Raw genomic sequence first — 26,848 nt, forward strand, 5'->3', positions numbered from 1 at the left:
AATACATCCCCTCTTTCTCAAACAAAATCTACTCATCATTTTAGCAGGACACACCGTCCAGTCAGTTAGGACCCATCTTTCACCATCTTCTCTGGAAACTAAATATGATCATGTGACTAACTTCTAGAAAGTGAAAGATGAGCAAAATAATGCATGGAGCTTTTATAACAAACACATCTTTAAGAGACCGCTGGTGTCCTCCCTCCACTTCCGGTTTTCCCTTCCTGTTGTGGGCTGGGAGGGAGGTATGGCAGTGAGCAAGTTTTACTCTATGCATAAATACAAATACCCCGAGGACTGCAGAGCAGTGAAATGAAAAGGACCTCCCTCTTGTGAGAATTTCATGGAGCAAAACACCTTCCCCTATCCAAAACCATCTGCCTTACATGAGATAGAAATAAACCTCTAACTTCTTGGAGCCATGGTATTTTTTTGCTTATTTCTTACAGTAGCCTACCCCGCATCTAAGTATATGATTTCCGCTGGTTCAAACTAAATTATCACACACAAAAAATAAAATAATTGTTTGGGTAATAATGAAAAAAAGGCCATTGTAATTTTTAGCCTGTACCCTCTGTATTTGCTACTATAATGTCACAATATGTATAATTCTGAGCTAATAAATGCAATTCAATATCTTATCTCTACCACTGATCTATTCTGGGTGGGAAGAGGAAGAAATCATTCACTACTACTTACTTGAAAAATACTTATGTAACAACATTTTACATCTACCTGTCCCCTGAATTTATATAGGAGGAAATCAGTTTTCAGTTTTGGTGGAATTGTATGATTATAAGTTTTTACATAATGCAATTAAAATTTCCCACCTTTCGATAATCTAAATAGCCTTGTTGAATTAAAAGTAAAACACAGATCCCTTTAACATCTCACTGATACAGGCAAGTGTTAGCTAATTAAAAAAAAAAAAACCAAGGAGATAGAGTATGGCTATGATATTTTTTAAAAATGCCTAATGGTTCAGGCAAAGTTTTAGGTGAAAACACAGTATTAATATTGGCAGTTCCCTTTATATCAACAGACTTTCAAGTAGTCTAGTAATGAATCAACTGAAAAAAAATAAGTTATGAGTACCCTGACCTTACATTTTTAGGGGAGCAATAATATCTGACTGGCTGTCAAGAGATAGAGTAAGAATTTACCAGCTAGGATTAAAGGAAACCCTGTGCCCCCCTTTTTTTTTTATGATAGGCACACAGTGAGAGAGAGAGAGAGAGAGAGAGAGAGAGAGAGAGGCAGAGACACAGGCAGAGGGAGAAGCAGGCTCCATGCACCGGGAGCCTGACGTGGGATTCGATCCCGGGTCTCCAGGATCACGCCCTGGGCCAAAGGCAGGCGCTAAACCGCTGCGCCACCCAGGGATCCCCCCTGTGCCCTTTGGTGGTGGAAATGATAGCAGCCACATAGACCCCTTGAGATTTTTTTTTTTCAATTGTGACATCAGTAATCTGTTGATCTTGCGAGTCCTCTCCAGCCCAACTGTCTGCAGTCTCTACATCCCTGCTCTGGTCATGGTGGTGGGGTCCTTCTAAGCAGTCTGTCTGAGGCAATTTAGGGAATGCTGAATCTCATCTTTGGAATTCACTTTCTGACTAATGATGAAGGTACTTTTAAGGACTTACTCATAACCTACCTAATTCTAAACAAGCTTTGGGGAGATTCTTGTTAAAGCTGTCCACCAGCTTTACCATGATTCAGAAATACACAGAGTTAAACTCCTGATGAATTTTTGAGGAAAGAGAATGTAAAGCAAGATAATACTTATATTTCTACCACTGTTGCACATTAAGAGGTCCTTATACTTCACATTACTGTGTGTTTCTTTGTGTGTTAAAAATAACCTTCAGTGATAAAGGTTTTACCTTTCCCCAGGCAACTTCAGAATCCAAATTACTAGGCATTCCTTCAACTGCCGATCTCTTCGTCAGTTCCATATCTGTAGCTGCCAGCCATTCTGTCAGGGCATTCATTTCCTTTCGCATCTTACGGGACAATTTCAAGCATTTTTCCAACTGTTGCTTTCTTTCTGTCACCTGAAAAGAATGATGATAAAATGCAATTTAGTTTACTCTTTCAATTCAGGTTTAGTTACAGCCACTTAATAGGAACTTTAATATTTCTGTCATTTCACAACAACCTTTTTCTGGGCACTTGGGTGGCTCAGTCAGTTAAGTGTCTGCTTTTGACTCAGGTCATGAGCCCAGGCCAGGTTCCTCAGATTGAGGGACGTGGGATTGAGCCCAGCATCTGGCTCCCTGCTCATCAGGGAGTCTGTTTCCCCCTCTACCTCTTCATTCTGCTCATGTTCTCTTTCTCTCATGCTTGCTCTCTCTCACAAACAAATTTAAAAAAAATCTTTAAAACAATTTGTTCTTATTTTTTTAAAAATAGTATTTTAGAAAAACCATATAGTCTATTATTGGTGAATAAACAGTCTAGGGAAGATGAGATCCTTTCTCCAAAAGACTATGTTATGTCAAGTAGGAAAAAAAAACCAACTGTAATTATTTTCTTCAATACAAATAAAAATAATTAATGGTCAAAATTTTATTTATTTTCATTTTTTTAAGATTTATTTATTATTCATGAAAGACAGAGAGGGAGAGGCAGAGATATAGGTAGAGGGATAAGCAGGCTCCCTATAGGGAGCCTGATGCGGAACTCGATCCCAGGACCCCAGATCAACACCTAAGCCAAAGGCAGATGCTCAACCACTGAGCCATCCAGGTGCCCCTATGTTCAAAATTTTAAAATATATTGATTGATGTAAGTCAAACCAAATAAATTACACATTTCTCTTTTTATTTTAGATTTTATTTATTTATTCATAAGAGACACAGAGACATAGGCAGAGGGAGAAGCCAGTTCCCCGCTGGGAGCCCAATGTGGGACTGGATCAGAGGACCCTGGATCACGCCCTGAGCCAAAGGCAGACTCAACTACTGAGCCACCAGGCATCCCATTATAACACGTTTCTTTTAGAAAAGCTTCAGTCATTTGTCACATGGATGGACAAAGTTTATAATCCTCCATAGACAAATGAGGATTGCTCTTGCTTGTAAGGAATCAAAATGCAGAAAGAATATAGTTTCTCTCAAGTGGCAAAATTATTTCGGTAATACTTAAAATAGTCAATTTTACTGTCATTGCATCTGTAAAGTGTCTTACTTCTGCAGAAAAACAACAAAAATAGTAAGTCACTTCCCCTTTAAACATATTTTGCCATCCAATGAGGGAAAAAAAAAAAACTCCAAAATACAAGTTTCACCCTTATTAATAGAGAAAATCATGACCTGATTTTGTATTCCAGCTCTCAGTGTTTAGAACTAAAACCCTCAAAATTAAATTCTTACACATTCTCACAGGGAGAATTAACAAACTTATACTTCTCCACAAACATTGTGTTTAGGGTCTAGGCTGGTTGGTTTAATAAAAAGCCCAGAAACTCTTCTGATCGATCTGTCTATACACACACAATCACACATACACACACAGATGAATATATATGAATGTATAAGAATCCAGCCATAAGAATGAAAAATGCCAAAGCAAGCATGTCTCCAAAAAATTTAAAATGCTACAATCAAAATAAACATACTGGAACTTTGACACAAATTCAAAGTACTCCACAAAATGTATTAGTTTCTTTAACAGAGGTGTCTGTATATTTTTTAAAAAATGTTTAGTTGCTGAAGCTGCAAATTCAATTTTTTTTTTCTTTTTACACATTTGCCCCTTCAGGGAAGTAGAAGTATCTGCCCTTTCACCTGCAAGGATTTGATTTGTGTATGGGAGAAAAAAAATAGACCTTACAGTGTGTTTCTATGCATGGTTATTTTTTTCTACGCACTATTGGTAGCAAAAGAAATACAGATTCAATATTTTAAAGAAATCCTATCTTCCCAGAGCTAATGCATTATTGATTTTTATTTATTCTATTTTGTTTATATCCAGCTAAATAGGTTTTAATAAAACAGGAGACACTGCCACCTTAAGGAAAATTGAGTTTTACACTTGTGTGTGTGTGTGTGTGTGTGTGTGTGTGGAAAAGGGATACATTTCAAAGAGTGCCACCTGCAGTACAATGCCTCAGCAGTCCCTGGTTCATGGGTAAATGCATGTGTGGTTGACAGGACTACTGCTATTTATGGATATTTCCCTAAAAATCAAAGCATAAAGAAGCCATAGAAGAAACGCTTCAAGTTTTATTCATTGAACCATTAAGCTAAGTTGATTATAATAAACAAATAAAAATATGTCCTTAAGAAAAGTGCTATGGACTGAACTACATCCCCCCAAAATTAATACACTGAAGCCCAAAAATCAATGTGACTGCACCTGGATATAGGATCTTTAGGACGTAATTAAGGTTAAATGGGATCATAAAGGTAAGACCCCAATCTGACAGGATTGTGGCCTTATTAGAAGAGGAAGAAAGATCTCCCTCCCTCTCCCTCTATCACCTCACACCCCACTTCCTCCCTCCTTCTTCTTCTCTCTCCCTCCCGGTCCACCAGGAAAGATCACAAAGAAGATGTGGCTTCTGTAAGCCAGGAAAAGATGCCTCACTAGGCTGACACCTGGATGGTAAACTTTCCAGCCTCCAGACTGTGAGAAATAAACGTGTGTTGTTTAAGCCACCCAGTCTGTGGTGTTTTGTTATGGCGGCCTGAGCTGACTCAGAGAAAAGTAACATACGTTGAACAGAGAGGCAAGTGTAACCATATAAATTCTGAAGATGATTAAACTAGAAGTGTTTTTGTCTTTTTTTACAGAAAAAAATAATAATATATTAAGATGGCCTTTGTTTTGTTTGGTTTTGTCAAATAGAACCACTGTTGTTCAAGGTGCTCCAAAGATTTAAGTGTATACAGCTTTTTCTTAGAGAAGGAATATTTGACTCACAGCATTTTTATAAGAGGATATTTATATATTCCTTTTATTACTAATGGTTCTAAATCTTTATTTCAAAAATAAATTCTTGCCCTACATTTATGCTATATTCTCTCAGGCTATTAAAACTAAGTATGATTTCTTAGTCATCTTTCACTTTGCTTTAATGTTATTATTAAATGCCAAATGGCTAAGGAAACATCAACTTTCAAATATGCATTTTCAGGGTTAAATAGGGCTTTGCATAATAGTTAATTTGGGGCACTAGTAGTCTTTTGACATCATTTTTTATTGCTTTAAATTCAGTGACTACTTTATGTAAAATCTACTCTTGCAAAGGCAAAGATTTTGTGCAAATTCTTCAAGGCAAAAGAAAATAAAAAGGCCCAGACAACATTTTATACTTGAAATAACAAAGAAACCACCTTTTCCCCAAATACACTTTTTATTAATAAAAAACTATCTATCAATACTTTAAGTCACAGAGATCAAATCATAAATTTTTGAGTACAGAGAATAGCTTTCTAAAAATTAACAAACTATAGCATTAGGAGTAATATTAGAGATTATTCAATTGATGTTAAATATAGAATAAATGGCACCTGTCAAAGTCTATAAATACTAGACGAGATACCAAATGCAGATTCAACTTTCCCCTCTGTGGTTATCTTTAACATAGTGATAAACTTCTCCAGAAGGATTTAAGGGTATTTTATTCTAGAGGTAACTTGATGGGCTATACAAGCAGGTGAAATGTATTTTATTTCAAGAGTATCCTCATGTTTTACTATTTACTGTGTATCAGTGTTCCCTACTTTTTAATCAAATAAGAAGGAAAATATTTTGCCATAACAGGACAGTAAGTTGTCATTCAAAACATATGAAATATAAATGAGAAGGTTTTTAAAATTAAAGACTATCAGCTAATATGAATAGTTATTTCCAGATTTCCATTTTAATCTAAAATTCACTTTCTCTCAGTGAAGTGTAAGTTGCAATTAGTAGCTTTAAGACACAACCCTCCATCTACTTCCAGGGTGAAATGTTAAAAATTGTTTCTGCATGGCTACTTCACAAATAAGGGCACAAATTTATATTTGTGTCTGTGGTAAAGTGACAATTTTCTCACTGATGTTGTTATGTTTAATGAAGTTGAGAACCTGAGCCATTAAAATATACTCTGTTCTCCTCACTGATCCCACTAAAGCTCTTTCAGTCAGAATGAAATTAAAATGTACAAATTTTTATTTTTTTCTGCTTTGGCCTTTATTTTGTCTTTCCCCACTAAGCACTAGGAAAGTTAAAGAACCCCTCACTTAAAGGTACTTGCTTAAAGTACTTAAACTCTTATTTATTCATATATGGCCATAAATGCCAATAATAGATAACTTATTTGCATAAGTTTAAGGAAATAAGCATGAAATTTATTAATAAAATACATTTATTCCCTCAAATATCAGATAATATTTTAAGCTATCACCATTTTTAAAGACATAAATTAGTATTTTATTACTATGTTAATACTTTAAACTTTAGCTGAGCACCAAAAATATTTTAGGGTTCAGAGTAATATAAAAAAATAGCATAGAAAAGGCCAGGTCAGCCCTCGACGTTAACAACTCGTGCCTTTTTTTTTTTTTTTTAGGATTTTATTTATTTATTCATGAGAGACACAGAGAGAGAGGCAGAGACATAGACAGAGGGAGAAGCAGGCTCCTAACAGGGAGCCCAATGTGGGACTCGATTCCAGACCTGGGATCACACCCTGAGCCAAAGGCAGACACGCAACCACTGAGCCACCCAGGCATCCTGACAATTCATGCCTTTATGACTACTTTTTAGAATTACTATCATTATTTTGAACCATCAAAGTTCTAAATCTATAGAAAATATACAGAGAATATTTGATTTAAGGGAAGTGAGATAACTATCCTAGTTAATCCACAGTTTGGGAAAGGGGAGAGATGTAAACATCTTTAATTAACAGTGAAAGGGTGGGGGGCGCCTCAGTTGGTTAAGCATCTGCCTTTGGCTCAGGTCAAGATTCCAGGGTTCTGAGATCCAGCCCTGCATGGGGCTCTCTGCTCAGCAGGTATCTGTTTCTCCCTTTCCCTCTGTTCTTGCTCTCTCTCTCTCAATAAATAAAAACCTAAAAAAAAAAACAAACAGTGACATGGAATTAATCATTGGACTCTATCAGGACAAAAAAAAAAAAATCATAGACCAATAGGACTTAACCGGCAATCCATTCTACCTCATTAGCCAAATGTGGTGGATTATGCAAGACTTACCACACAGGGAAATAACTTCTATGGAATGTGACAACTCTATTACACCTAATGTGGTCTATGTGGAAAGTGTCAACTTCATTGTATCTAAATATAAGTAAGGGCATTAGTTTATAAGAGGCTCCAGCCTTTAAGTCATCACAGTAAATTTATACAATGAAAAGAAGGCAAGTTTAGAACAAAGAAACCCTTTTAGAACTATCCAGTGTGCCAATAAAAATCTCCCCGAGCTGTACACACTTTTTAATGTAGGCTGGAAATAAGATCCTTATTGTGTAATTGTTGTTCTAAATAAGAACCGTACACGGGAATCCATCTCTCTCTCTGACTATGCATAAATGAATGTACGTATCTATGTATTGAGAGAAAATGATTAGACTTTCCAAGACATTAATTGTGCATCATCACTGCCTCTTGCTTTGCCATTTCAGAGGAAAGTGGTAAGTAGCCCATGTCTGTGGTTCCAGGGCACACGCACCTTTGCTCCCAGCTCATTATAATGCAATTTCAAAGCTGTAACTCTTTCATCAAGCTCTTTCGGGTTTTCCGTCTGCTTCTTCTGTACAATCTGACGTCCAGTTTTTATTACCATTTCCACTTCAGACTTCACTTCACTCAGACTTTTATACAAGTTCTAAGTTAAAACATAAAATATAATAATAAGCAACAGTATCCAATTTACACTATAATAATTAATAAAAAGAAACAGAGGTAGAGATTACCTTAACTGCCATTCTATGTTTACAGTTTTAATATAGTAGCATTTTGCGGCTATAACCAATATCTAGCTTTTGCACTTTCTATTGATGTAATGTTTTTATATGTGATTACATACACAGATATAGACATTCAGAGTTGGTAATTATTCTCACCAAAGTAAGTAAGTATATACATCATGAGTATATTTAGTTTTACAATTCAAGTTGATAAAGATTATTCCTAAAAGTTATAGTATTCCTGTTTTAAATGTTATATAATACTAGCTGTGAATTTGGAAAAATTCATTGACTTTTTCATCAGGTATTGAGAGTCTAGTACAGCAGATAGTATTGGATTCACTAGAGAATCAGTGGTGGCCAAGACAGACACATTCACTGCTGTTCTCACACATTTTTGTGGGCATAAAACATCTAAATTTCCAGATCATAAATTCAACATATATTAATTAAATCATATAGAAGGAAGGAAGGTAATTTTAAATATGTTAATTGCATTATATAAATGTGTTTTCTTAATGGGGTTGATCAATTAGATATAGTAGACACACAAATATTATTTAAAAACTCATGTCTACCTCAACCCTAAAGAACACATACATTATTTCACAAAAGTACACTGCTTTAACAAAGCCTAATGAAATGTGTCATCACACAAAGGACTTTTCTGGAAAGATATGTGTATGTATAAATGCATGCATGCACACACATGTGCTTATGTGTATATATGTATACAGGCATATATAATAGTTTACACTATACATTGTTGCTTTAATCTGTTCAGTGGTAAGCATTAACAACTACATGTTTTACTTGTACTACACAATAAAGTTACTAGTAGATAATTGCTTTTTCTTTGGAATTAGGACAAAATTTGGGTTTATTTTCTCTTTTCAGTTTAAAATCTATGCCTATAGGCACCCCGGGTAGCAGTTTAGCGCCGTCTTTGGCCATGATCCTGGGGACCCAGAGTCGGGTCCCACGTCAGGCTCCCTGCATGGAGCCTGCTTCTCTCTCTGCCTGTGTCCCTGCCTCTCTGTGTGTCTCTCATGAATAAATAAATAAAATCTTTAAAAATAAATAAGTAAAATCTATTCCTAAAACAACACATTTTTTGTAAAGGCTTACCAAATATCCTACTTGTTAAAGCTGCATACATAATCTATTTCCATCTTAATCCCTTCTTTGGTGGTTGTTTTGTGTTAATCTTCCTTTACTAATAATTTTGGGTTCCTGTCTTAGCTTTCCAGATGATTTTTTTTACTTCATTTTACTACTTAGAAATTATATAAATCAGTATGTAGAAATACTAAATCAGTAACTGTACAGAGGGAATCAACTCTGTGAATTTTGGAATCAGAGGTATTTCCAAATGATATACTCTTTAAACATTAAAAAAAAGTCAGAGATTTACTCTTATGTCGAAAGTGCATAATACAGTTAGCCATTAATACCATATCATTCAGTATGTAGAGAAAATGCTCATCACTGAGGGAGGGAAATATCCTTTGTATTTATTTGCATTCATGTTGAGAAAACTTTTTTTTTAAGTAAACAAAAATTTCTTGAAGGCAAAGGCAATGACTACAGTGCATGCAATAGGGCATCTTAAGTAATTGAAAAAATATAAAAGTTGAAAAGATATCCTTATGGAAAGACTATTGAATTACTCTTGACATTTAAACCAGAACCAGAAACAAACTGGGAAAGTATTTGGAAAATGTTTTCCTGTGATGAGTCAGGGCACAGTCGCAGTTGGTTAAGGAAGGGTGGTTTTCACCTCATACCTACTAATGGACAAGTTTTCTCATGTACCATTAGAGACTTGATCATGGAAGGGAACAGCTCTCCCTTTGGTAATATGTTTAATCATGATGATAGTATACTTGAGTCATTTGCTTTCGATTCTTTTAGCAAAATTTAAGAGGAGATATCTTCCTACAAATCCCTAATGTTGCTCATCTAATATCAGCCAATAATCAGACATTATTATATTCAAATTTTCTTTTTCAAGGTGGGAATTTTTATATAATGATACCACTAAAATGCAGCCTGTATTATGAAGAAATGTAATTGCATAAAAATATTTCAGAACTTTTCATGAAGAAATATATGTATCTATAAAGTTTTTGTTAAAAATTTACTTTCCCACTCACAATAATATGACTGAAATGCATCTAAAGAGTTTCTTTTAAATTTATGTTATGGATTAAATGCATAAGCAATACTTAAAACACAAAGTACTAACTAGATAACCTTTTTTACCTTTAATAACATTCAGTGCCTTTGTTTTATGTGAATTTCTACTCAGCTCATAGTAAACATAGAGTTATAATAATAGCTGTATTACTCTAATAGATGCCCTCAATACTCAGCCTTATGTTATCAGAGGAGTCATGTGACTTGGCCAATTTCCAATAATTGCAACAAAGGATACAGCTCAAAAACCCCATAATCTTCTGGAGATTTATGTTACAGGCTAATCAAAAGTCTTCCATGCCTTTTTATTCTGTCTTTGAGGTCTGGTGGCATTGCAGTGTACATCCAGCACTGTTGTCTAATGGAAAGATACTAGGGTTTGGAGAAAGAGCACCTGGATTGGAATCTTGCTTTTGCCCTTCACCACCTGCTTTGTCTTTAAATTGTCTCAATTAGTCTGTAACCTTGAGAATTAGACGTGACTTGTGTAGATCACTTAGCTTACTTGGTTTTCATTTCTGGAATGGTGTGTATTATTGTAGCTGTTGCTATTACTGCTGTTTCCAGACCAATATATTGCTTTTTAAAATTTCCATTTAAAATATATATTCAAAGTATGATGAAAATTAAATAAAGGGATTCCCTCTTATATTTTTCATTGTCCTTAGAGAATTACAGATTCTAAAAGACACATATAGAGGATGTATTCAAAGGCACTATTTCAATAAGTCCTTGTCTCTCAATACAACTGTGCTAACTTTTGTTCTTAATCTTAAAATTACATAGTGTAATGATTAGAGTTATGTGAAAAGGATCTTCTATTATAAAGGAGGATAATCACATACCTCCTTATTTTTTCCTACATACTGTTTAATAAGGAAAGTCAAGGAGTAGCTGTGTATTTGCTTCCAGAAATACATACCACACAATGATTTAACTGTGACTGTACTACTTCCTGTTCCACACTCTTTGTTTCCAACGCAGGTAAATGCATCTTCACTTCATCTAAAATCATTTTACTTTCTTGTAGGCGCTGCTCAAAATTGGCTGGCTTCTGGAATAATCGAAACTTCATGGAAACATCCTGCAATTTTTTCTGTAAAGACAATATAAGCACCCATATAATTTTACATTACAAACAATAAGCAGCCATATATTTGTTAATAGATTTTTCTTTATTCCTGAAGATATTAAAGATTAAAAAAAAGGAAAGCAATTTTTTTCTACTTGTCTAGAACAAAGAATACATACATTTGGGAGAATTCGGTAGCTGTTCTTAATGTGATACTAAATAAAAGGTAATTTATTAACCTATTTTATCCTTAAAATGTATAACCCCCCAAAATCTGTATTATTTATGTATCATGTTGTAGTTTTTAAATAATGCCCTTGATCCCAATTTTTCTAATAATCAAATTGTCTAATACAAACTATATTTTAATACCCAATTAAAACAAATTCCTTAGTTTATGCAAGAACATGTACCTGTGCCACATCAATTTGGGATAGTACCCTTTGGGCAGTCTCCTTTCCCTGGTTATGTTTCTTCATTTCTTCTAAACTGATCTCATGACTTGTCAAATCTGATTGGATTTTCTGTTGGGAGGACAGCATTATTAGTCAGCATGTTCTGCAGGATATTGCAAAGAATAAGTCACTTTCCAAGAAGATGGAATTCAGGAACTCTCTTAAAGCATTATTACAATATAGCCTCCTTTAAAATGACAATAGTTTTGGGTTTCTTTTTTTACTTACCCAAAGTTATCAAAAATGAAATGGCTTATTTCTCTCCTATTTGGGTTATTATGAAAAAGAAATTATCCTTTCAAGTCAGGGATAATGCATAGGTATTTCAGATATTTTCAGAAGGAAATACCAGTTTATATCTAATATGAAAGACAGATACTCCCATATCTTTGAATTTACACTCAAATCTGACCAAAAACAAGGTAACAAGGTATCTATCTGTCTGTATATCTATCTATCTATCTATCTATCTATCTACCTATCTCATAGCTAATTGTAACAAGGATAAGATATGAGAAAGTTGCATATGGACAATATTCATTAATAGTGATCTTTACTCAGTCATTCTGTACTATATTTCAGTTAAATTTCAGGGTAATTATGGATTTACAAAAATGAAGTTAAATCTTTTAATTGACCTTGGTTTTTTGTATGTTAGGTACTTAAGAGCTTCTTAAAGAGACTGATTTTTGAAATTTAAATAAATAGAAAAATTCCTGTATTTTCTATAAGAGGAGACATTTTTGATGGAGTTCTATTCAAAAGTATGTCTCTATTTGACTTGTACACTTCTGAGCCTGCTTCAGGAGTTGGTTAAACCATGTAGTGTGCAGAGAACAAAAGAATAAATTCATGTATTTCTTTCTTCCATTCTTCCAGATCCAGGAAAAATCAGCAAGGTGTCAATTTATTCTAATTTAAATTTTGGTTGCTCTCAGATTATCACAACTAAGTTAGGAAAGAAACTGATTAACCTAGACCAGAGTGCCCATAAAATTTCCATGCAAAACAATTTATATAATGAATTTTAGTATAACCTAATTTATACCAACTAAAGTCAATTCCAGTACATATTACTAGAAAATAACATCTGTTTGATTAGCAGTAGTTACCACAGAGAACTACAACCCTGCAATGAGTAGTGTGAATTATCCTAAGAAAATGGGTCAAATGGTGAAGGAGTTACTTAGTATACAAGGTTATAAATGTAGAGATATGCCTTCATATTATTCTTTAACATACTGGCCCTTACAATTATAAAGACTAACGATAAATTACTTAAGCAATTATAATTCTGGCAAAAAATAATTAAGAGCAAAGACTAATGCAAATACATACTATTTTTATTTTTAGTATATATATATGTATGTGTGTGTATATATGTGTGTGTGTATATATATATATATATATATATACACACACATATATATATCTTCATTGATTGAATTACTCCCTTATATAAGAAAAAGTGGTATATGCTATTCTCCAGAAACCATAGTTTGGGGGTTAGGGATCCATGTACGTGCATAATAACATTATTCATAAAGTTATAAACACTAAAGTACCTACAAAATTAATGGATAGAGTGCAGGATAGAGAAATACATAACAAGGAAGTTAACAGATGTCATAAAAGAGGTGATGTTAAACGGAACTCTGAATAATTAGTAGGCATTCCTGGCAGTAGCAGAAGCTTTGTGGGGGGGTGGGGGGGTATGATCATAACAATTTAATTGGAAAATGCTCATCCCCTCATAAAAGTAGGCCAATAGCAACTGTGTCCCTGCCATATAAACCTACCCACTCCCAAGTCATAGATGATTAAAAGATGGACAATGCTTGTGCCCAGTTAGGTCCATCAAATTGTCTCTCAGAAGTGATGGGACAAAGTCTGACCAAGTTCTATGGGTGCTAAGAATTCTCAATATGCCAGGAGACTGTGCTTATGAAATTCCCAGTTTACAGTGTCAAGTGAGGAATAGTAAAGATTGATGATTAGAAAGAGAAGATAGAAGTAGATGCAAAAAGAAAGAGAGGTAGAGACAAAAATACTGATTACTTTCAATCACAGGTTGAAGTAAACGGCATTTTCCAAAGATGGCTGTAACAGCAGTTCCATACTACATGCTCTTCTTACCACTCCCCCATTAAGAGGTAGAGTTTCTTTACCTCTTTAAATCTAGGTTGTTCCTTTGCCTGCCTTGACCAAAAGAAGAGGGCAAAAGTAGTGCTTTGTTAGTTATGGGAGAAGTCCCTAAGAGGACTAGTAGCTTCAACTTCTACCTTTTTGGAACATTCACTCTTAAGACACTCCCTCTTGGAACATATCTGGCATGCTTTGAGAAGCCTAAGCCATGTAAAGAAGTGGTGGGTAAGTGTTTCAGTCAAAGATCCCAAGTGAGCTTTAAGCTTGCCACAAACATCAACTGCTAGATATGATTGAGCCATCTTGGATGTCTAGTCCAGCTGAGCTTACATATCACTGCAGTGCTGCCCAACAACTGCCTACAATCACAAAAGAGATCCCAAGAGATAATGATAAATAGCTGGTGCAAGTGACCAAAAAAGCAGTGTGCACCTGTAAAATTAGTATTTATTTCAGTGTACTCAAATGTTAGAGGGCCCTAATGAGGATGAGGAAAGAACCATGGAAAACAGGAATTTAAAAGATATAGAAAAGAAGGAAAGCATCAAAGAAAGAAGAGGAAGAATCCTAGAGAAAGAAAACATCCAGGTAAGAGAAAGGGTGTCACTTCAACCATGTGATATAAGAGTCTTAAAAATGAGGGAGAAGTCAACAAAACCAAGTTTGAGACATGTCAAATGAGGTAAGTTCTAACAAGTGTACACTAGCTGGTCAATAAGCATTGTAGCTAGAACAGAGTCAGTGGTAAGAGCAGAATTAAGTTTTCCAAGGCTGAAACCTGATTAAAGATCAGGAAACCCTCATCTATAAGTAGTTTAAGTTATTTCTGAAGAATTTTGTCTCTCCACATAATGTAACATGGTCAATGAGACTCAAACACGTATTAAGGCTATGTAAAAGGAGCCAAGGGATGAGAAAGATTTTTTAAAAACTGAGAAGATAATTGATTTTAAAAACCCTGTGGGAATCCCGAGAGAATGAAGAGAAAAATATCAATAATCAATAAAAAATTCTGACAGAAAGACAGCTGCTACTTTTTCAGAAGCCAAAGGCAAGATACAAAGATCATTTTTGATATAGGAAGACAGAAAGGATTTCTTACTTGATGCTTTCTGTAAATCAGAACAGAAGAGCATTAGGAGAAATCTAAATTTAAATTTCAGGACTCTGGAGGCACCTGGGTGGGCTTAGTTAAGCGTCCAACTATTGATTCTGGCTCAGGTCATGTTCTTAGGCTCATGAAATTGAGTCCTGCTGAGCTCAGCCTTCAGCTCCTTGTTTAGCAGGGAGTCTGCTTTAGATTGTTTCCCTCTCTCTCTCTCTCCCGTTGACTCTCCCCTTGCTCATGCACATGTGTTTGTGCTCTCTCTCTCCTCTCTCAAATCAATCAATCTATCTTTAAATTTCAGGTCTCATATTTACCACCTGAGCACCAAAACTTTCTGAAGCTCAATTTTCTCATTTCTACACTGAGGATGATGACAATGAGCCAATAATGAAGCATTGTCAGTAGTCCTGGGAAAATTCTCATGTTTGCAGTAGACAACTACACTGGTCTTGGTAAAAAGATCAGGTATTATGGTGTATGTAAAAAATACTTGTTCAAGTTTGCACAAATATTTAGTTGCAAACTGTGCCCTTATGTAGTATTTATTTATAAGGAAGAAATTCTTTTGGTATCCAGTGAGGAAGAGAGAGAAGAGGGTTGAGGAGGAGTCTAAAGATAAGTGATAGAAATTGCATAGTCACTGTGGAAACTGGGGATGGAAATTGATGAGAAAAAAATTTTTAAAAGATACTCAGAGCAGAGGGACCAAATTATGCATCTGCAACAGTATCTATTTACATGTTTTTAAACACTTTCATTTGTCTAGCACTCAAGGTACATATAGTAGAGGGAAAACTGAATTATACACATATTTCTTTAGCCTTTTATATTAGAGTGGCAAGAAAAGAGCACTGAAAGGAATTTGTCATCATCATCACCACCAAAGCAGACATCCATGTCAGCTTATATACCAACAATTCATATATAATGATTTAATCACCTAATCAAACTAAGATGTAAGTGTTTATCATCCTCATTCACAAATGAGAGTAGGAATGTTGACTTGTCCAAGGTAACATACTTAGGAAGTAGCAAACTCAATGTCCTCTCAACAACTATACTTCCTCTTAAATTATGATTCCAAAATAAATGTATCCTCCATATGGAAATTTGTCAGACGAGAGTTCATCCCATTGTGCATTAATAGTATTTAGTTTATGAATCCAATTCAAGAAACAAGTTCTGCATCTACTACCCAATTCCATATAGGGAGCACAAACTACTGCCCCTCTTTTTTTAAATTTAAATTTGATTAGCCAATATCTAGTACATCATTAGTTTCAGATATAGTGTTCAATAATTTATCAGTTGTGTATAACACCCACTGTTCATCCCATTCCGTGTCCTCTTTAATGCCCATTACCCAATTACCTCATACTGTTCCTATTCTTAAGGATCCTTTGTTCTAGAAAGATAGAACATAGAGGTATAAATTAAAGTTAAAAAGCAGAAATATAGGGGACCCCTGGGTGGCTCAGTAGTTTAGCGCCTGCCTTTGGCCCAGGGCATGATGATCGAGTCCCACATCGGGCTTCCTGCATGGAACCTGCTTCTCCCTCTGCCTGTGTCTCTGCCTCTCTCTCTCTCTCTCTCTCTCATAAGTAAAATCTTTTTTAAAAAGCAGAAATATATGTAATATAATTTAAAAAACATGCTATGTGATAAAAAAAGAAGGGATGTACTCATTTCTACTATAGAAGGTAAAATTTTAAGAAATTGGCATAATTTAAATTGCATTTGGCTGAGAAGGGGGTTAAGAGGCTGAGTGTGTACTCTTAGAAAGATCACCACTATTAAAATCATTGAAATTGAGAAAATAGTTTTGAACACCATATAAAACTGGAATTTTATTATAATTTACAGACAGCATTTCTAGAAAATTTCTCACATCTATAGAATTGTTCTGCTATGATTAGAGATAAAAATGGCTTTATAAATTAAGTAGATTATGTGATTATGTGAGAAAAAGCACAGTGAGTAAATATATTTCAAAAATTAAGGGTAAACATCTGTTGTATAGAACATCTCAGAATATTCCTTTGTGATATCAAGAGGAATACAGTTCTTTGGCCAAATTACCCTTTTGCTTTCTCTCTCTGTCTTAAAAAAAAAGGTTAGAGGGGGTGCCTGGGTGGCTCAGTCAGTTAACTGTCTGACTCTTGATTTTAGCTCAGGTCATAGTCTCAGGGTCTTAAGATTGAATCCTGTGTCAGCTCCACACTGAGCATAGGGCATGCTTAAGAATCATTCTCTCCTTCTCCCTCTGCCCCTCCCACCCCAACTCTTGTGTCTATACTCTCACTGTTTCTCTCTAAATATTTAGTTATTTAGTTATTTACAAAAATCCTTTTGCTTTTTTTGTTAGAGTACATCACACAAGTAGATTTGGGAAAACGTATCTAATACACTTAATGAATATATTCAGTAACAAGAATTCAATTCATTACTAAAAGTATAAGATAAAAATGGCTATCTATTTCCTTTCAATTCTACTTTGGGAAGACTGTGTAACATGCATTCACTTCTAATTAACTTGTACCTTTTACAAATTAATTCCACAATTCTTACTTTCAAGTGATAATTCATTTTTAGTTTGTACTTAGGACATAATTCGTCACCTACTTTTTAAAATCTCATCAGATTATTATTCTGGAACTACATAATTAAAAATTGTTTATCACTTTAGGGTAAGTTTATTGTGAAATAGAGAAGTGATTTGTTTAAATAACAGTATTATGGAAACTTCCAGGCAGATGGGACGATCTCCTATTTGAAAACTCTTCTAATAAAAAGACGCACACTATATCGTCTTTCCTGACATTATGTTCAGACAATGAAAAAGTAATACTATAGAAGAAAACACTGAATGCCCAGGGTCCTGGCATCAAGCCCCACATCAGGCTCCCTACTCAACAGGGAGTCTGCTTATCCCTCTCCCTCTGACCCTTCTCCCCATTTGTGCTCTCTTTCCCTCTCTTTCTGTCTCAAATAAATAAAATCATTAAAAAAGAAAAGTTGTAAAAACACTATAATTTGAGTTCTATTTTCACCTAAGATATGCATCTACCAGGTAATGGATGAAAACTGTTTGAAGAAAACAAATTGATCTTGTGAAGTTGTCAGCTTGGATTTATATAAAATCAGTAATTTCCAACAAAAACAGAATGAAAGGAAGTAGCAGATCAGGGCTACTGATTTAGAACATCCATGTACACTGTAATAGAAGTTCTCATGTCTAAAGCCTTTCAGGATCACTAGATTTTTTTTTTCTTCACAAAGTGATATAAGGTAAATTATGACATCATGCCATTACCAAGAAAAGACATGTGACAATACTGCAATTATGTTTATAACTAGCACCATACACAGAAAGCAGTAAACAACAATGGGAATAGAAATAACCATTTATCCATTAAAGATGGTAGAGGGCAAATTAGAGAAAAATTAACCAAACTTTAAAGACATTTCCAATATAGTATTGTACCATTAACTGAGAAGAGAGCAGGCCTTTTCACTATGATTTACCTCATCAGACTATTCTCATGTATCAAAGTAATGACAAAATGGCAAGCAAAATGAAGCTGTAGCTATCAAAAGTATTTAAAGAAATAAAGGACACTTTCTATCAAATGATTGTTGGAGTATTTGTGAGGTCAAATAAAGGAAATGATTCCAGAGAAAATCTAAAATATTCCAGAAAGAAAAAAATTATAAGATGTCATGTGGAGACAATTAATGGAGAAATGTAACACTATTAGATTAGTCATTTTATAACAAATGACAATTCTGAAATTACACCCTCCAGAAGAGGAAATAGCCACAATCAACAGACTCACAAAATTAGAAGAAGAAAATGTACTGAAGGATCTTGGATTATTTGTACTTTTAAAACATTTGGGAACATGAAAAGAATGCACTAATTATGGTAATGGGCAAAGAATTTTGAAAAGTTTTAGAATATACACTTCAGTATTTCAGTAAATATAAAAGAAAAAAGAAATTCACAGTTATTTTTTATTACTGTTTGTCAAAAAGATCCTAGAAGTTAGACAAGATAAAAAGCATTTTATCTATAAATTAAGCTCTGTCAAATGGAGAAGTTTTGACTTTTCTCAGGAATATGCAACAGGCCAAAGAGCTTGTTGTATTATAACTACTTAATTAGAGGCTCTTTTCAGGTCTGTGAGGGACACTGGAACCTAGTACATATTTAATAAGTTGAGTATATACATAGCTGTGATCATGTGTATATATACACACATAAATATACATATACATGTGTGTGCAAATTTATGCCATAATGGCAAACATTTTATTTTATTATTTTTTTTAAGATTTTATTTATTTATTCATGAGAGACAGAGAGAGAGAGAGGCAGAGACACAGGCAGAGGGAGAAGCAGGCTCCACGCAGGGAGCCCAATGTGGGAATCGATCCTGGAACTCCAGGATCACGCCCTGGGCCAAAGGCAGGAGCTAAACCACTGAGCCACCCAGGGATCCCAATGGCAAACATTTTAATATCATCAAAATAAATTTAGCTGTTAACTTAGTTCAGTTATAAGTACTTTGGTAGAGCTTTGCGTTAAGAAATTTAAAAAATTAGCTGATGACTATCTTCTATCCCCCTTCTATCACTCTGATAGTAAATTTGAGAAGAGAACCATTTTAAACCAAAAAAAAAAAAGTGAACACTCTGTGGAATTATTATTCCTTGTAATACATCTGAGAACCAATATTATTCATAGTTACAGTAATGATAATGATGCTAATGATAATAGAACAGTTCATTATACGTCTACATTTTCAAGCAATTATGATTACTTTTAAAATTAGGTAAGTGGAGAGACAAAACTTTGGGAGAAATTTGGAATAGTGCATAGAAATTTGAGGCAGTGTAGTGGCTAAAGGTTAATTTTTTGCTTGATAGAGAGCTAATTATCAAAGTGGAGAAAGAAGATCTGAGTTAAAATCCCAGCTTCAGTGAAAATGCTTTGGAAATGGAATCCATTAAATATATTCCACTATGAACAATTGAAACATTGTAATATTACTATGCAAGGTCTTATAGTGGACACCAGGATGGTCAATAATAAATATCTTCCATTTAAGTTAATTCTGAGTTTTTAACAAAATTCCTCACATTTCACCCTTGACTATGATTCAAAACAATGGACTAAAGGAGAAAAAATAAGTGGGAAATATCAGAAAGGGAGATGGAACAAGAAAGATTCCTAACTCTGGGAAACGAACTAGGGGTGGTGGAAGGGGAGGTGGGCGGGGGGTGGGGGTGACTGAGTGGCGGGCACTGAAAGGGCACTTGACGGGATGAGTACTGGGTGTTATTCTGTATGTTGACAAATTGAACACCAATAAAAAATAAATTTATTAAAAAACAAAACAAAACAATGGACTGAAAAAAGTTGACGGTAAACTGAAATTACTTTTAGTATACTATTTGGGATATTCTCTATTCCATAGTATCTTTTAAAATCAACTTTATTGAAGTATAGTTTATCTACCATAGGATTCAATAAATGCAAAATTCAAGAAATTTTAGCTAATTTAGAGTTGTGCATTCATTGTCACAATTTGATTTGTACAACATTTCTGTAGCTCCCACAAAAAAACCCATGTGTCTATTTTCAGTAACTCCCTATCCCCATCCCCAGCCTCAATCGATAATCTAGCCTGTTCAAATAGTCTCTTAAGCTTAAATATTTGACTTAGCTACTTCATTAAATTGTTATAATTAATTAAAAAAACACAATGCAGGTGCTTTGAAAATAGTCGCCATTCACATGGTACAGTCCTTGAAAGGCCTGGAATACATGGAAAAGTCTGGAATATGTACCTTCCACTAATCATTCCTTCTCACGTGAAAAATTTTTATTATGTACTACTCAAAGGTTTCGAAAGTGTTCCAAAGTTCCAAACCTTGACAGCATCATAAAGCACTATGACAAGATATTGTCACAATACTATTTTTTGGTCAATACCATTAATTCCCATTTTAAAAAATGGTTCTTGATGATTGTGGTAAACTTGATTGGTCAACAATTCTTTGATTTTCATCTTTCTTTCCTGCCATTTTACGGCAAGATGGCAAAACCCATTTTGGTTTTGTCCACTTTTTTAAAAAAAGCTCCTAGCACATTTGTCTGGCATATATTTAGTGACTAAATATGGTAAATCTTTGTGGAATTAAATACATTCATCAAATACTTATTGAGGACCTGCTAGGCAGTCCTGATCTCTTGTAAACTGCCCTTTCGTGGGTAGGGAATAGAGGCTGACAGGGAAAACAATAACAATAAAGCTAATATAAAAATAAGCAAGGACATTTCAGATAGTCATAAATACTACAAAGAAACTATAATAGTGTATGTAATACTGAGTGTTACCTGGGTGTGCATTTTAGATTTATAAATTCACTGTCAGCAATTCTGGGAATAATATCTATTTGTGTAAGAAAAAAAAAAAAAACAGGAAAAATAGGTTGAATTTAAATTGCCCCAAAATATTCAGAGTACTTCAAGAGTCTTCACTGTGACCATAGCATAACATAGCTAGCTTCAAGTTTATATTTAGAATGTGTAGAATTTTTATAACAGGTTGCTGTAATTGAACTGTAGACTTAAGATGTAGACTTTTGAGTTTATAATATGAAAGACATCCATCTCTTTATCGTTATACATCCGGTGAGGACAAGATACTGTGCAATTTTTCCAAGTGCAGTCAATGATGTGTAGCACATTTCTAATCTCTTGTAGCTTCTATAACACTTGCTTGCAATTATTTCCCATACTATTAAACATATAAAAATGATAAGAGTCATTCTAATTTGGGGAATAACCAGTTCTATATGGTAGCACACTCAGGTAGCGCTGCAGTGTTGGAACAGATTTAAAATTAATCCTATTTACATTGCTAGGTAAAGAGAAAAGAAAATATTTCTGCCACGCCTATGTGGGGTTTAATATCAGAACTCAAATGTCTGTAATAGATCTCCATATTCTACTTCTATGGTAAAATTATTCCATTATCACATAAATCCTGAATGAATTCTGCTACGAGGGTTTATACTGTCTAATTCATAAATCAGTGAAGTAGGCTATAAAGTTAGACTGTTCTGAGTCGTTTGGCACTCAAATGTGCCTATTTACACTATAAAAGTCATTTTCATTCTGTAACAAAATCGTAAGCTTAATCTGAGAGACCAAAATCTGCATTTAGAGCTTTATTTTTTAAGCCATTGATTTTGATAGTTTGGAATGCTTACATTTAAAAATGGCCAAATATATTTAAACCGAGTTACAAGATTTAGCTTCAGTAAACCCAGGAAGACCTCACTTATGAATTGTTTTGATGTATGGATAATGCAGTCAGCTTAAATTAGCAGCTTTCCTTAGTAAAAAGATCCTTCTTTTCTATTTGTTGACACTAAGTTTTAGTCACATTGCTAATGGGATGGAAAAAGAGATGGAAGGAAGAAATCTGTTCTGTAGTGGACTTGGCAAAATAAAGGAGGACTTTTCTTTGTTGATTATGAGGTCCTCCTCTTTGATGGTAATTTGTTTCCTAAATCACTTTAAATTTTTTTCTCTGAACTCATGCACATAAATCTACTGTGTAGGAGCTAATGTTGCACAAGGTGGGATCAGGAATCTGCAGGATAAAAGAAACAGAATAGTTGAGCTATTGTGATCACTGCAAGGCAGCCCCACTGCTTCTTGTGATAATCTTAGTGATGCCATAATCTTAGTGACACCATAATATTCTCTATAAAGTGTGCATCATCAATTCTTTATGATAGAGAGTATTTAAACAGTACCCATATTGGATGTTTCTTGCATACCAGCGATTCAAAATAATGAAATTACTAGAATAGGAAAGAAAAAGTACAGACTGAAATATCTTTGTAATTTTAAGAATTACAGACATTAAAGTGGTTATTTGCATATGATTATCACAGCTCCTAAAATGATTCAGAGGCACCTCCAAGCTGACTGGCCCATTAACATATTTGGAATTAGGGGACAAAGAAGAATATAAGAAAACCAGGCCAAGTTCATCTACAAGCATCCCTGTTGAAAATTTTATTTGCCTGAATGAATTTACTTCTTCAGGAATTCTCAGCTCTGTTTTCTACCTTCATTCATTTCCCATAAGAAGAAGGGGACAATCAACATAAAAGAGAGAGTCACCCTAACCCCCTCCCACCGAAATCTTGACAATGTCATAGGTGTATCAAAGAGTGAGTGGTAATAAATGTGATGTGAAGAAAAGATTGTGGAGCGATTCAGCCATCAGTCGAATTTCATTCAAAGTCATTCTCAACCTTTGCCACATGTGAGAATGCTTCGGAGAATTTCCAATAGTTCTAACAACTGAGTCCCCCACAGAAGTTCTGACATGATTGGTATGGGGTGCACCCTGGGAACTTCAATTTTTCTTCCAGATTTTAGGTGCTAAAATTAAATCTGTGTTTCAGTATGTTCTGCAGGACGATTAAGAATTAAAGGGGATCCCTGGGTGGCTCAGTGGTTTAGCGCCTGCCTTTGGCCTAGGCCATGATCCTGGAGTCCGGGGATTGAGTCCTGCATCAGGCTCCTGCATGGAGCCTGCTTCTCCCTCTGCCTGTGTCTCTGCCTCTCTCTCTCTCTCTCTCTCAGTCTCTCATGAACAACAACAACAAAAAAGTAAATAACTTTACATATGCTATGTGTTTCTTTGCAGTTATATAATCTTATGATCTTATACTGTAAAATTGTTTTGAGGAAACACACATTGATTTATATATTTTAATCATAATATTTTCAAAATAGTACTTAAGTTTGATTTCCGTACATAGACGAAAAATTTCTCTATCTAGAAGAGTTCCTCCCATTTGCTTTATTCTATTTGAAACAATAAGACACCATCTTAATTTTGTACTTTGATAAGTATCTCACTTTAAATGGCCTGGCATTGGGCAGCTGATGCTATGGTCTTACGATATAAGATTTTGGTTTGTTCCAGTGTTACTGATTGAAATAAAAATACTTTGGTCACCGTATGCTCTAATATCCTTGCAGTATGTAGTCTTATTGTCTAAAAAGTTAGGTTTTATTCCTATGAGCTCATGTTACTAAATAAAACAGTAAATATTTTTAATCTGATTTAGAATCGGAAGGCCCAGTTCTGTAATCACGACAGGTAACTGATCAATTAACATGAGGAGGCAGCGGGGAGCTCATTTCTGTCTTACAGTATTAAACGAGAATGGAATGCAAGGACCCATTTTGATCTACATCTACTTTTATAAATAATAAGAACCTACCTGTTAGAAAGTTATACACATTGCATATATGTTCTTAATAGTGAAAATTTGTTATCTCCAAGAATCTCAATCTTAAAAGGCAGAAAAAGAAGGCTCTAGGAAAATTTAAATTTAGTAGCAAAACTACCAATGCACCACACGGTGGAGTCAGACATCCACAAATCTACGTGGCCAGTGTATGACAGGAAAACTGAGCACATTATTTAAGATGACCAAATACAGTACTGGCATTCATTTTGTCTGGCTTCTTGGTGATACACTAAAACAAGTACTCAATTTCTGAAAAGGGAAAGCTAAGTTGCCCTAATCTTTTAATTAACAATGAACTTTGATAGAAATTTAAAGAAACGAGTTGTTTTGTATTAATACCAACCATTAAACTTAGATCCCATGATATACACTTAGAAAAGTGTCATTTTGGTGGCATTCTCAGTGGCTTCTTTGTCTGATAAATGCTGTTACATTCTTACTTCATAGACAACCTCTTTACTCTCTGCTTGTTTCTTTCAAGAGAGTTTCAAATTGAGCTTCAGGAAATGTAATCCTTGAAGTAAATCTGGGTACCTGATAACTCTGTTCCAAAAAACAATTAACTTGCTGTCATCTTAAAATAAAATCTTGGAGAAGAATGTTTCAATAGCTTTCAGATGCCCTGCATCTTCCAATATTATATATTACCAGTTGCGGAATTCAAAGTTAAGAATTATCTTGCAAATGCAGCTGCAACCAGAAATGCATGGAAAATGGATTTGAGCTTGTTAGTGCTCTAGCATCCCTTTTTTCAAGTAGATTTGAAATTTCTTAATTGACATATGTGCTGTTATTTGCAATTATTTTGAACTATTATAATTAAAAACATTTTTACTACAGCTTTTTTTATGAGAAAACCAAACAAAACACTTTATATTGTGGTATTAAAAACTAGTATATTATATTCATGTTTATGGAATCCTGCATTAATATCTACAACCTTTTCAACTAAACAAGGTTGGGTTTTTTTACCCTAAAAGCTCACATTTGGTTCTAAGACAATAATAGCTATTGCCTATCTCATACTTTCATATTGCTACTTATACTTTCATTCTATGAGCCTCAAAAACTATATATTTTATAGTACAAATCCCGTTTTAATATTTAATATTTATACTATTCAAAATTTTCCTTAGTTTTATTCATACATTTATGAGCTGTCTTTAGTCAAACATTCCTCCAATGTACATCACTGAATTAAAGAAATAATTCTATTCTGCCTTTAGTTTAGAATCATGTATCTTTTCTCAACCCAATAATAATTTCCCATTCCTGTCATGCATTTTTCTAAAGCCTGCCTATAAAATTTTCTATGGTATAGTCTTAGGAATAGTTAATGGTCAAGCACTGGACTAATGTAAACTTGAAGAAATGCATATAGCAGGGAGCTTAAAATCCTCAACAGTGTTCGCCATTATCTCCCATTTACTATTTACACTTGTCCCAGTGAAAAACTATCATAAAGATTCTGTCATCAGGATTCCCCAAACTACACTTTCTTCATCCCCTTTCGCAATGGTCAATGAGGAACTCCTCTGCCCTGGAATTTGTAAGCCTATCAAAACCACCTGTACTCTGCCCCATGTTTTCAAGGACTTTCTTAGTCAAACTTTGACAATATGGTAAACTACCTCATGCTGTTGTGTACAATGATGCTCTGGGCACCAATTTAAACTATGATTCAGTGCACTATAATTGCACTGTAACTATGATCTATAAATCCAATACTTACTCCAAAAATTCATTTTAAAATGAAAACATGCAGGCATCTCCAACAATTAGTGAGGAGAGGGCCTTTGGGATGGGTAGATAACCTTCCATTGCCCCTCACATCAAAATGCACTGGTCTGAGTTATCCTTGGTTATTGGGCTCATAATATGTACCTATGATTTGAAAAATAGCTACATTACCTTACTATCAGAAAATCCCAAAGATGTTAGAATAAATAATACTTATAGTTTACATATATTCAAATGTTATTAAAAACAGAACTACTGCACTAAAAATATACTTCCCAAGGTGAAAGTTAATTTAGATATAGCCTAAATTTATTAAGTACAGAATCAACTTAGATTTATTTTCATTACTATTTTAACTCTCATTCTAAAAAAACTGGTTTAGCACATTTCATAATCTGGATGAACAGAGTGGGATCTATGAGTAAAAGTGATTATATATGGTATGATTGTTAGCAATAAAATGCACATTTATATCTCAAATTTTTTGTTTTCAACTACTTACAACACATTACAAGTAGAATAATAGAGATCATACGACTTATGATTCCAAGATAACAAAGATAAGTTGATAATAAATTATTTGAGACTGCATTTTTAGTGTCACCCTAAAAAGATATTCTTTACAATTTACATTCTTAAGGTTTTCTCTGTAGCTCAAGTATAATTTGAAAATATTGATTAACAGCAGATTTCCATATGCTATTCTCCTGCCTTTTAAGGGTCTCTATTTCAAATTCCTCCATTATATACTTTTAAAAATAAGTATTAGAGTACTATCCCAGAGCTCTTTTCCTCTCTTACCTCCAAACAGTCAAATCAGTAAATCAAATAACCTTCCATACAACTACTTGAATAAACCG

At 34.3% G+C, this 26,848-nt stretch overlaps 1 protein-coding gene and 1 long non-coding RNA gene across 16 annotated transcripts in view; one reads left to right on the forward strand and one right to left on the reverse strand.

Annotated features, from left to right (window-relative positions):
* DMD (dystrophin) overlaps positions 1–26,848 on the reverse strand; it is a 2,170,621-nt gene that overhangs the window by 1,229,273 nt on the left and 914,500 nt on the right. For all 15 annotated transcript variants that reach the window (XM_025439443.3, XM_025439430.3, XM_025439477.3 and 12 more), the window contains 4 exons: positions 11,603–11,713; positions 11,040–11,213; positions 7,681–7,836; positions 1,884–2,054 (listed from right to left, as the gene is read on the reverse strand). In XM_025439443.3, the coding sequence (XP_025295228.1) occupies positions 1,884–2,054; positions 7,681–7,836; positions 11,040–11,213; positions 11,603–11,713 (612 nt within the window). The remainder of the gene's footprint in view (positions 1–1,883; positions 2,055–7,680; positions 7,837–11,039; positions 11,214–11,602; positions 11,714–26,848) is intronic.
* Positions 1,495–4,657, forward strand: LOC125754676 (uncharacterized). Its single transcript, XR_007409421.1, has 2 exons — positions 1,495–1,625; positions 4,539–4,657. It is a non-coding gene; the product is annotated as an uncharacterized LOC125754676 (long non-coding RNA).

Source organism: Canis lupus, chromosome X (genome assembly GCF_003254725.2).
Source record: "Canis lupus dingo isolate Sandy chromosome X, ASM325472v2, whole genome shotgun sequence".
NCBI classification, from domain to species: domain Eukaryota; kingdom Metazoa; phylum Chordata; class Mammalia; order Carnivora; family Canidae; genus Canis; species Canis lupus.